At 40.6% G+C, this 13091-nt stretch overlaps 1 protein-coding gene across 1 annotated transcript in view; it reads right to left on the bottom strand.

Moving 5' to 3' along the window:
- CNKSR3 (CNKSR family member 3) overlaps positions 1-13091 on the bottom strand; it is a 33619-nt gene that overhangs the window by 18069 nt on the left and 2459 nt on the right. The window contains exons 2-3 of the mRNA XM_026844549.1: positions 9566-9729; positions 1893-2095 (exon numbers count right to left, since the gene is read on the bottom strand). Of these exons, the coding sequence (XP_026700350.1) occupies positions 1893-2095; positions 9566-9729 (367 nt within the window). The remainder of the gene's footprint in view (positions 1-1892; positions 2096-9565; positions 9730-13091) is intronic.

The following is a 13091-nucleotide window of genomic DNA, read 5'->3' as shown; positions in this document are numbered from 1 at the left end:
AAAAAAAAAAAAAAAAAACACACAACAAAACAAACAACCCAAAACAGGTAGAGGAAAGAGTCTCTCCCACTGCTCAGTTTTCAAATTGCAGAGCTAAGGCCACAATTTACACAGAATATGAAAAATTCCTTTAGAAAGGGACCTGCCAATGACAAGTATTTTAGAAGTAGGAAGGGGAGAAGAGAGAGTCACATGTATAAGAAACTGACCTGAATGGGAAGATTCCTACTTTTGTAAATAACAGTTTGGACGCAATGTTAATCATTTCACTGGTTTTAACAAGTGTTTCAGTAAGCCGCTTTCCATTATTTACCAGCAGTCCTGGCTGACCAGGGAGGTCCCCACAGATTCAAGATTGGCCAGTGTGATGAAGGGTCAGAAGTATGATCTGGGAAATTATAGGCCTGTCAGCTTGACAGAGAAACTGATGGAGCAGCTCATCCTGAGCACCATCATACATCACATGCGGGACAAGCAGATGCTCAGGCCCAGTCAGCATGGGTTTATGAAAGGCAGGTCCTGCTTGACAAACCCAAACTCCTTCTACAACAGGGCGACCTGCTTATTGGATGAGGGAAAGGCTGTGGATGTTGTCTACCTTGACTTTAGCAAGGCCTTTCACACCATTTCCCACAGTATGCTCCTGGCAAAACTGGCTGCTCGTGGCTTGGATGGGCACACGCTTCACTGGGTAAAAAATCTGGCTGGACAACTGGGCCCAAAGAGTTGTGGTGAATGGAGTTAAACCCGGTTAGCAGCCGGTCACAAGTGGTGTCCCCCAGGGCTCACTGTTGGGGCCACTCCTGTTTAACATCTTAATTGATGATCGAGTGCACCCTCAGTCAGTTTGCAGATGACACCAAGTTGGGTGGGAGTGTTGATCTGCTCGAGGGTAGGGAGGCTCTGCAGAGAGACCTGGACAGGCTGGAGCCATGGGCTGAGGCCAACTGGAGGAGTTTCAATAAGGCCAAATGCCGGGGGCTGCCCTTGGGCCACAACAACCCCCAGCAGCCTACAGGCTTGGGGAGGAGTGGCTGGAGAGCTGCCAGTCAGAGAGAGACCTGGGGGTGTGATTGACAGCTGGCTGAACAGGAGCCAGCAATGTGCCCAGGGGGCCAAGAAGGCCAATGGCATCCTGGCTTGTGTCAGCAATAGCGTGGCCAGCAGGGACAGGGAAGGGATCTGACCCCTGTCCTCGGCACTGGTGAGGCCACCCCTCGATTCCTGTGTTTAGTTTTGGGCCCCTCACTACAAAAAGGACATGGAATGACTCGAGCGTGTCCAGAGAAGGGCAACGAAGCTGGTGCAGGGTCTGGAGCACAGGTCGTATGAGGAGCAGCTGAGGGAAGTGGGGGTGTTTAGTCTGGAGAAGAGGAAGCTGAGGGGAGACCTCATCGCCCTCTACAGCTCCCTGAAAGGAGGTTGCAGAGAGCTGGGCATGAGCCTTTAACCAAGTAGTAAGCAGTAGAACAAGAGGGAATGGCCTCAAGTTGTGCCAGGGAAGGTTTAGACTGGATATTAGGAAGCATTTCTTTACAGAACGGGTTGTTAGGCATTGGAATGGGCTGCCCAAGGCAGTGGTGGAGTCCCCATCCCTGGAGGTGTTTAAGAGTCAGGTTGACATAGCGCTGAGGGATGTGGTGTAGTTGGGAAGTGTCAGTGTTAGGTTAACAGTTGGACTAGATGATCTTCAAGGTCTTTTCAAACCTTAATGATTCTGTGATTCTGTGAAGTGTGGAAGCACAAGAGTATATACCCTAGATTAAATTTGTCCACTAGAGGCCTTTTGGGGTGATCGAGATCAAGATGACACCCAAGCCTCTAGAAATTGCCCTACAAGGAGAAGCAATTCATTATAGCAGTGAAGTAAAATATAAAGATTTTATTCTTACCTGTCCAACCATGCAAGCAAGGCTTTAGCAGCACCAATAAGCTCTACTACAGAAGTAAGGAATTCATTGGGGGGTTTGTGAGAAGTGTTTCCATCATAATTTGAACTTTTTCTACGGCTGCTGATGTAATTTTGCAGATTGTTGGATGATGCTCGCAGCTTGAGAACCAGGTTCTTCATATTGTCTGTTTCAAGGCCATAGTTCTGCAAGGAATTATTATTAAGCTTGATAAATCTCCCTATTGAGTCATCCTATTATAACACAAGGTACAAACTCATATGGAATGAAAGGTCTGAGGATTTGTCCAATTTTATTCTGGTTTTTGGCAAAAATGTCAAAGATTTGTTCTATGCTACAGCCACTAAAGAATATGTTTGTGTGTGCCAAACCCCCTCAATTAGACATTAATGAGATTTGAGGACACATTTCAATCAGAATCAAGTCCCAGTGTCCTATCAGATGTCATTTACCATTAAAATGTGGCTAGACTAACAGGACCGTGTTGCTTTTCTTTTTGTTAAAGGAAAACAAATGCTGTTTTTTCTTAAAATGTGTTCTATACTATGGTACATAAACACCGAAGTAACATTCCATTCACAATTAAAGATAAGTTTAATCTGGCAAGAGATAAAAACATCCACAGGAAGCAAATGTAATTTCACACTCAAAAGATGGAATAAATATTTGGATCACAAGTTTTCAGTTACTGTGTTCCTTGGTTACAGCAGTGCAATTATTTACAAGTCTGAGGACTGCATTAACACTACACATAGTAATTAAAACCTTTCTTAGATGTCACGTTTTTCATTCAACAGCATCTTCATGAAAATTTTTGAAATCTAAAAAAAATCTTTAAGTTGTGCCTGTAACTTCAACTTTGAAAATTCAAATACAACCAAACCACACTCTGTAAGATTGAAACCCAATTAAGCAATATATTGACAATCTCGTTCCAAACATGTCAGAAATGCTATATATGTTCTGAAGATAACTCAATTTTGTAATCAAGATCATCACCTTCTTGCTGTCAGTGTGCAAATATGTGAATTATGTAGTAACATGTTGCTGAGTATCTTTGGTTTTGAGTTATCTCATCTTCTAAAACCTCTGTGGACATCTTCTGGAAGTTAAGTCCTAGCTTACCTCTTTTAGAGTAAAAATTCCTACTTTTCTAAAAAAAAAAAAGGCGCACACACACAAAAAAAGCCCCAACAAAACCAAACCCATGCATCCCCCCACTACAAAAAAACCCTGCCTGCCTTTATTCTTTTGCTCCTGCAGATTCTTGCTATCAACCTCAAAGTTCCATAGTTTAGTCACCTATACCATCTAATATTTCTCCTTTCCCCCTCAAAAAACTAGAGCAACTAAAGCAAATCTTAATTCCATTCAGTTCCAAGTTTCTGGGAATTCCTCACACCTCCACTCAGGATCATGGCATCACCCAAGTTGAAGCAGGCTCAGCTGTGAGCTCAGGCCAGCTTATTCAGGGCTTTATCCAGTCAGGTCTTCAAAAGGGCAGAGACTGTACAACCTTTCCAGGCAACCTGATGCACTGACTGACCATGCTCAGGGTGAGAAAGTGTTTCCTTATGCCTAGCCTGAACATCCTGTTTCAACTTCTGCCCAAGTTTCTCATCCTCCTGCCATGCACCACTGTGAATAGCCCAGCTCTGTCATCCTGTCAACCATGTCCTCACCCCACAGTAGGTGCTGGGGATCTGTTGTTAAGCCTCCCTGAAACCATCTCTTCCTCAGTCTGAAGAAGTCCCAGCCTCTCCTCACAAGTGAGTACTCCAGTCCTGACCAACCTGGTAGGCCTCCCCTGAGCTTGCTCTGGTTTGTCCACATCTTTCCTGTATTTGGGGGTGGGGGGCATTGGTAGATGAGTGAGTGCCAAGTAAAAGGTGATAATCACTTCCCTCCCTCTCTGGCCATGCTCCCATTAACGCAGCCTGAGGTACCGATGAATTCTTTGAAGCCAAGGCACACTGCTGGCTGACTTGTGACTCCATTCCCTCCACAGTCAAGCATCCATTAAATAGGCTGGAAAATCTTAGATAAAGTCATTTACAAAAGATGAAACAGAACCTATGGCCCAGAGAAACCCATCAGTGTATGGAGATGTTTCAGCCACTCAGCTACCTTTAAAATACTGACCACCTCCTATGGGTAGGATCCCAGTGAGTGTAAGTCACACAACTGCCTCCCTCCTCCCCGCTGGCTCTTGGCAAGGAAGTATCATGAAAGTGCAGCCAAAAGTAGGGGTTAAAAGGATATATCCAATTAAAAAAATGCTACTGTTGCAACAGCAAAGGATATCCTTAAATTTTCCATGATCACAGAGAGGAAAAGATTTGGATTACTAAACAATGTTAAAGTATTTGCACCCTGTCATGTGTGAACTTCTCACCTTTTAACACAAAAAAACCCACAAACCAAGAGCATCATACAGATGCATTTCTTGCAGTTAGTTTTCTTTTCCTCATAGCACACTGCATATTAGTCTATTTTTGGAGGAATACTTTTTCACCAACAGGTCTAGATGTGGGGTAAATTCTTGTGAACACAAGAACTTGAAAGTATCTATGTGCCAGAAATCTCCCCCTTTAACAGGGGAATTGGAGGATGCTGACCCCCACCTCCTTCCATAAAGGGATGGAAAAATACAAATTTTTTTTTCCTGTACAGTGGTATAGTGGTCAGAATTTGAGAGAGTATTTAAGTATCTCCAGGTCTTTATTTCTGTCATTCAGGTACAGAGACTGTGCCGACCACCCATGGGTGTCTGTGACTAGAGATGGCCCCAGCATTCAAGAGGACACACATCGATATACCAGGTCACATTTTGGCTTTGGCCCCAAAACATTCACATACTCCTTACCACACCTCTTTCACCTTATTTATACAGTGAGTTTATCTGGTGTGACCTTTCTAGTTCAGCTAGTTTTAAATAATTCTGTCATGTAGTTCGCAGTTTTGAGGTGGACTTTAGCAACACAGGTGCTGCCTCTAGAGATACAGGGGCTCCAGTTTATGACTGCAACTAGTGTCCCCAGCAGCCTGTCAAGAGCACATCACAGCCATGCTCTCCAGTCACTACACTAAGCTTTCCTACAACCTCCCCCCCCCCCCAAACTCTGTGGAGTACACCTGAGTTATCTAAACCAACAGTTTGTGCTCTAGGAAAAGTCCTGGATAAACACTGTGCTTATCCAGCACAACAGGGAGCATGAAGCTTTTCAATATAGGCAACCAAATCATCCAGCTACGAACCAGACCCAAGGGATAAAACTCCCCAGAACAAAGGGTCATCACAACCCAAACCACTTCTGCTCCAGGGGCAAGCCAGTCTTCCTCATTTGTTTGCTCTAATACACATTATGTCTCTTCATCAGATAGAGCAAAGTTTCTATCCAAACTGATTCTATCTTGACCACTTCACACATAATCACCAATTTCTGGTAGTTTTCTGCTCCTTCACTTTCAGTGTCCAGTCTGTTGGGATGGCTGGTTTGGGGAACTACACAATTCAGAAAAATTTCTTCCCTTTTTTACTGTAGCATGCTCTCAGCTCATTTAGCTCCCTGACCTAGCTCACCTCAGGGTCAGGTGAGTGCAAGAACAAAAAAAAAATTCACTAATCCAAGGACAGGAGGGGGTGGAGGCAGCAGCTGACTTGGATTAATCTAACTTGTCATGGAGCTATAGCCCCAATTCAGGACAGATAGGAATGCTGATAGCATGGCAGAACACCAAACAGCCTTCACAGTGACACACAGTTGAACTGCAAAATGTAGCAGGCTTTTTTGAAATATTTCTACATGATTGAGACTACAAAATTTAACAGATTATTGTTTAAGCAACCAAAAGGTTGCAGATGTTGCTTATGAACCAAAGAACACTTTATATTTTCTTAGCACTCCTGATTTGAAACATCAAAGTTGCTTTCATCAAAACCTAGGCTGAAGCCAGAGGTCAAGACCACCCTAAGTCAAACACTCCCAGGTTATTACTCATTAACCTGGGGAGCCACGCGCAGGACTGGAGAGAGAGACAACATACACACGTGCACAAGAGAACACACGCGTACAAGAGAGTGCTCTTTTCAAACTCCCTTATATTTAATTAGAAAAAGTACACTGGCCAAATAGTTGCTCACAATCAAGCAGCCAACATAAAAAAAATAAAATAAAAAAGGCTTGACTAACTTAAGTCAAAAGAGCACAGCAGTTCTGTCAGAGCTGACTTGGGCTGATCGAGAGCTCTGCTGCTGTCCAGGGGCAGCACTGCCTTCCCCTTCACAACCATGTCCATGTGCTGCACTGTGATGAGCTGGATCTGCTGGTAAATCCAACTGAAAACCAGTTCTCGGAAAAAAAATTAATAAAAACAGACTGAACACCTGCTCGAAAGCTGATCCAACACACTGCATGCCTATATAGAGTTAACACAAGGTACTGTCACAGTCATCCATTCTTGCTCTCTACCTTTTAACAAAAATGCATCCTAAATAATCCTCTGGAGTCCCAAATTTCCTACTAAACAGCACTAGATTTAAGTTGAGACCTCTAGAAAGCTGAAATCTTAGCAGGTGGTACATAGAAGTGGTGCTTTTGACAATGATTAGCCAGAAAGGGTAAGTCCTCGTGTATGCATCTTCTATTTTATGTTATGACGCTATATTTTGTTGCACTGCAAATATGCTGGCAGAACATTACTACCAGTAAAATTACCAAAGGCACAACACTAAGAACTATGTTCTTTTTGTTTTGTGGTTTGGGTTTGGTTTTTTAGATTGCTTAGAAACTGCTTTTTCGCTTCCAAACTCTCCCATCGCACTTGTGTAAGTAAAGATTCAGAAATTTAATCCAAAGGACACAATAAAAGTGAAAAAGTTTCCTGTTAATGATTGCACTGTTTTATATTGAAGCCCAAACAGGCAAGTCTACTCATCAGGGAATTATGTCTAAGTATTCAGTTTTCACCACCATGCTAGATGCTTTTTGTTCCAATTATTTGGCTGAGAAAGCTTGTTTTCTGAATCCCTGCCCCTGTTTTTGTGGTTTTCCATGAGTTTAAAAGCATATTTATGTATGCTCATGTGTGTTGTCATCATCCCCCTCCCCCCCCCCAAATACTTCAGTCAACTAAGAAATCTTCCTCCCATCCCTTTTCTCCCCCAAGCAAATACTGTCCTTAACTATAAGATGGAGGCACTCAAGGTGATAGTTTTTTTTCCCTTCTGGGGAATTCAGTTACTTGGATAAATCCTCTAAATTCCTTAAATAAGTCTTCAACACCTGTTCAAAAAATTCTATTAGACCAGCTCAAGAGCAACAGAAGCGTGCTCACGGGAAACCTTCACTTGTTATCCCTGTTCACCCTCTCTTCTGCTGCCTCTTCAGCTACAGCTTTGTCACACACGTGGCCACAGCTATGAGGAGATGAGGTAATGCTTCCTCATCACCAAAGCAGCAGAGAAAGATGAATTTATTTCTCTTGTAGTTACAATTGTCCTAGAGTTTGCTTACTACAACAACAAACACCACAACTTGCAGCCATATTTTCAGCTTGGTAGTCTAGCTGCCAAAGAGGGCTCTATCCCTATAAAATCTTCATTTAAAAAGGGTATTTGGTGTCCTTTCTCAAGGAAAGGACTACCTTCACACTGTATTTTTATAATTGATCTACTGAGGCTGGAAAAAAGGTCTGTATGGTCAATGTTTGAAAAGAGTTACTGCAGGAGAAAGATGTTCTGCCAAGGGATAAGAAGGGAAATTCTTCATGAGAATTCCAAGACTGGGGAACCACCAAAACCCCCTCTCAGCCCCTCCCCCTGCCAACATGGCCAACTTTCAAAGCCTGACCTCAGGCTGGCCCAGCCAACACCACATTTCCATAGTGTGAGTTGAAAACATAGTGGGAAGGGGTAAAAAGAAAAAAAAAATCCCCCAGAAATCCCAAAAATAGTTCCTTTGCTTTTTAATTCAAAGCCCAAAAAGTTAGGGAAATGTCACCATACATACATGCAAAAAACATCCGCTTAAATGATATCAATACACAGATCCACTTTCAAAGAACTAGTACTGGTGGATTAGGGAAACCTTTATTCTCTCTCACAAAAAGGAAATACAAAGTTAAAAAAATGGCTGTCACTAGAACTTAGAACACACCATGCCCTCAGGAACAAAACCAATGATTTTATACAACTATCCCAAAAACCCAAGGGAAGGAGCATCAAGGTGACAAAGGGCATAACTAAAACACAGGAATTCTTCCTCCACCTCTTAAAAGGGAACAAGGACATTTCAGCTGCAATATGTGAACCTGTCTAATGCATTAACTTGAGCTGCATTTCACAAAGGATTTCCAGAAACGAGTCTGAGGTCAAAACTTTTGTCTACAAAGGAAATTAGAAGGAAATTGTAGGAGATAAAACACAGCTTTAGGTTCTGGCGGTCATCCAGCTTTTTGTTCATTTCATTCTAATATTTTAAAAAGAAAAAAAAAGTGCCTTTGGGGGCTGCCACATCCATTATTTCAGTCAGGATTGTATACAGTATACAGTACATTTACTAACTTACCAGACCCCTTTACTTGCCCTACAGATTATCCCTTCCCACAACATGAACTGCATTCCAAGCTAACTACATTCTTCTGTTAGATTTTCAAGTTTAAAAATTTTGATAGATCAAATACAGAAGAGGAATTAAATCATTTTCCAAATATAAGAGCAACTCTTTGGGAAACATTTCAGATTGTATCAAGTAATTTCATTAAATACACTTCTTTCAGTACAGGCTATCCAATTTGTTCCGGTTGTGGAGTACGAATGATCCCTGCAAGACCTCTCTGCAGTAAATAAAGCCCACACACAGGCAATAAAGACTCTCCATTTTAAGAAGTGTATGCTCAGTGCTGCAAGTCTTGCCTATGAAGGGAAGGCAGGCCAGTGCTGGCCAAGGAATCATGGAGCAGCCTTTCCCACTCTTCGCCCTGATGTAATCATATATACCTCTGGTTCTCATTCACTGTGTTATATCAAACACATCTTCAAGACTGTGTCCAAACTACAGCTTTTAAATAAAGCCTGCACTAGCAAAACAATCTGAAATATATCTATTATTTTCAGTTTTTGTTTTAAAAGTATCTGTGCAGTTATATATATCAGTAGTAAGACAGAGGAGAAGCTTGAGCTCTGAATCCTATGAGAGTTGAATTTGAGTTACCAAAACAACTCTCATTTCAAAAGTATTTTATTTACTTTGTATGTAGACTAGAGAATTGCCCTAAACCCATTTCAACTGATGTGACAAACCATTGCAGCTGTCACTTCAACAATATATCTTACATCTATGGCAAATTCACTCTACTCAACAGCAATTTTAATCATTCTGTTCACTAACAGGAGCCACAAAATCTAACAATGATACTCAGAAAACTTCTTTCTTAAGAAATGAAACCAAATGAATTAGCATTGACTCTTAGGAAAAAGTTAGAGCTATAGATACAAAGTTTGTGAGACAAAGAAATTCCTACTGTTTTCTTTTACCATGATGTGTAACAGAAAGCAAGAGACAGAGGTATTCTGGTTTTACCAGACTCGCCTTAGTGATTCACTCAAAAAGGCACTTAAAATTCTTTGTGTGTCTGTTTACCACTTAACTAACCAGTGCACACAGGAGATCCACAGCCTCTAGAACCAGTTCCTGGTGTCCAATCCGTGAGATACCCAAATCTTCAAGGTCCTGGTGAGAAATCTGTAACAGCTGTTCACCATTTATCTTCTCCCGTTCAAATTTATGGACATACTGCTGCAGGCAATCGTCCAGTCCTACCAAAATGCAAAAGAAAGAGAACAGGGTGCAATTAGAAATTTCTGTCTTTTCTTCCCCTTCCCACAATTAAAAACAAAACACAAAAAACCCAACCCCACACAACAAAAACAAACCCTGCAAAAGGCACAAATTGCCAGTTCATACATTATGCAATGCCAAATTATGAAAGAAACTTGCAGTGCTACTTAAGTTGTACCACAAGGGAGTAGAAATAGAGCATGCAGGTTATATTGGTCTTTGGGTCACCTAAGTCAATGCACAACCCACCTGCTCCTTGTGGAACAAGTGCAGCAGCAGGTAAGAATGTCACTTTGGCGTCTGCACAGGCAAAGCTATCAGGGAACGTGCACAGAGTCAGCTCTCAGTGTAACCCAAAGCCCTGAATGGCAACCAAGGCAACAAAAAATAACAACTGACCACAAAAAAAGATAAATAAAACAAGACAAGGCAAGAACAAAGATCTTGCCCAAAGCCTAGTTAAACAAGCAAACAAACAAAAGCACAAAACCCCCCAGTTCCCCATCCACTTTTACATAAAAGGTCTGAAAGAATGATTAAAATGGAACAATCAAAGGCAATCAAAATTATGTTTGGCTCAAGTCTCATTATTCCCTTGATTTATGAGACTCTGCATCTTCCCGAATCAGACATTCCTTTCCCTTGCTAAGGATTAATGGCACACATCAGTAGAGAAATCTAATTCACTTTTGCATGTATGAAGTATTTTTAAAACAGTTCAAAATATTTTGTCCCAAAATCCTCATTTTAGATTGTGGTTCTATGATCCTGTTCTCTACGGTATCTTTTCCTCTGGGATTATAAAAATGATTTAATTTTGCATTATTTAACTAAACTTCATGTGTTAATCCTGTTTCCCTGTGTATTCTGCTCACTTGATCTGCTCTTAAAGATCCCATGAGCAGCAACAATCTGGGGAAAAAAATTGGATGGATGTATTATTTTAAAGATGATGCAGTGCTCTTGATGCCCTGTTCCACTTCAACATATTAGCTAGAGCAAAAGGAACAGATCCAATTAGAACAGTTTTGTAGAAATATGCCACATTCACCAAAAATAGTTGGCACTAGCAAAAATACAGAATACACATTCAACATGTACTTTGTAGCATCCACAACAGCTACATTGTTTGACCACACAGTTTTAAAAAAATTGAACCTTAAGCTGTATAAAGGATGTTTATCCACTATGCTGGCTCAAAAGGAAGCCATTGAGATGGACAGGATGTTGAATGCTGCAGATGAGAAACACGAACAGCATCCTGAACTACAAAGAAACAGGAGCCAGAAGACCAGCACTCAGTTCCACTCATGGAGCTGCAGTAGCAGACTGGAAAACAAGCACTCCCAGCACACTCTACTGCAAAGAAAACATTCAAGCCGAATCACAAGAGGGGCTTCTAGAAGTCACATGAAATATGTTCATGTCATAACAGCACCACAGTCACTGATGCCTTGCAGTGTCTAGTCACAGCAGATCTGTAGATTATGGACTGTCAAGGGCACAGGCATACTTAACACACATCACTTGCCTTTATAATGCTCACTCTGAAATTAATAAGGATAGACACTGGCACTTAACAGTCACCCCTTTACATGACTTGGGCAAGCTTAATTATTGCCGTACATCAAAATCTGGCTGAACAAGCTTGTTTCCTCCACGTGCAGAGCTACTAGTGTGCACAGCTTGATTTTTAAGCACAATTATGAATGGGAAAACCCACATGCAAGATGAGCAGTCTCCCAGGGCTACAGTTGTTTGGGGTGCACTCTTGTTTCTTCCCATCTGTCTTGGCAGGGCTGCGTAAATTTTGAAAATTGAGCCCAGTGTTCTCTTTCCCACAGGCACCAAATTCTCCCTTAGGCTATACAAACTCTTTTCCCAGGAAAAATAATAAAAAGATCTGGCCTTCATTGTTTAACAATTTATTTTTTCAAAACAAATTCTCAACCAAGGCTGACATACACTGCACATATTTGGCATTCCCAATTTTTAATGCTGTCTTGCAGACCACTGTTTCCCATCATTTGACATTGTAACCCATACTTTCCATTACAAATTACACAAACACCTAAAATAAAACACTTTACTCAGCATGCAATGAAGTTTTAAAGTTTTTTGGATGCAGTGTTGCTTTTCCCCTACTATCCTTTCTATGTATTGGCTGAACTGTCTAGATTCTCATTCTATGCTAAAACATGAGATTCACAAATGTATATATTGCCCCCAAGAAATACAACTACAGCTTTCAGCTTGCCTGTGTTTTGTTTTAATTCATGCTTGCCTGTTCTTGAAAGTCTACTACAACTTGAACAGCTACCTCTAAAATATTTTTTTAACGAGTCCTTAAAAGCAATACTTCTACAATCACACCATAGACTACATTTTATAAAGTATTAGTAAATCTCACAAATATTGATTCAAAACAGTCAGAGGCACAGTCACTCAGCTAGAAATGTATTTAAGTGATTAAAACTATTCAAAGCAAGACAGACCCACACACTCACAGCAAGCATTTACTAGTTGTTTATAATTAGATTATTAACATTAGTATTATTATTTTTAATAAGAAACAAATGAAAAAATCTTAAGCATTTTAATTGAGATTAAACAATAGGCTATAAATGTGGTTTCAATTTTCCATTGTATGAAATGTTTAAACATCATATGCAAACCAAAAAAATTCCTATTTCTCTGAGAGGGAAAGGTAAAGAGAGGAAAAAAGGACTCCTAAATCAGTTCAATAAGCCAAGTAACAATTGAAGTTTAAAAAGTTAGCGTTCAAATGCTACCAGTAATCTACTATTCATTTTTTCATTCTTCTAAACATCTCAGCTCTTTCTGTCTATTTTCCCTGTGAACTTTAGAGCCTCACATAGACTTGATATTCCCCATTATCAAAATCTGGATATTTTTGAGAGATTAATTAAAAACTATAAAAAACAGTCTATATTACTCAGAAAGACCCTTTCTTACATGCCAGGTCATTTTCAACAGTGCACTATTAGCAGGTTCAAGCAAGAAAATAGTTTTCTTTATTTCTGGAAAATAGAATGAAGATGACATTGGAAAAGATACCTATATTTATCTCCTTTACTCACTGAAGAACCCTTTTGAATAATATATTAATTTTATGCTCAAAGTGTTTAAATAGCATGTCTCAGTTGCATGTGAGATCTTTATAGTATTCCTTGTACATACAACAAAACCATGCACAAAACATAACAACCCTCCTACTTACATAACTGTTAGAGAATAAGGGAAGATGGAAATAGAAACAGCAATTGCAGAATGTTATCCAAGTTTTACAACAATACTAGCAGCTGTCTCTTATACACAT

This window comes from Athene cunicularia, assembly GCF_003259725.1.
Source record: "Athene cunicularia isolate RWA chromosome 3 unlocalized genomic scaffold, athCun1 chr3_part1, whole genome shotgun sequence".
In the NCBI taxonomy this organism is placed as follows: Eukaryota; Metazoa; Chordata; class Aves; order Strigiformes; family Strigidae; genus Athene; species Athene cunicularia.
The sequence above is the reverse complement of the archived record's forward strand: the minus strand, read 5'-3'. Positions and strand labels throughout refer to the sequence as shown.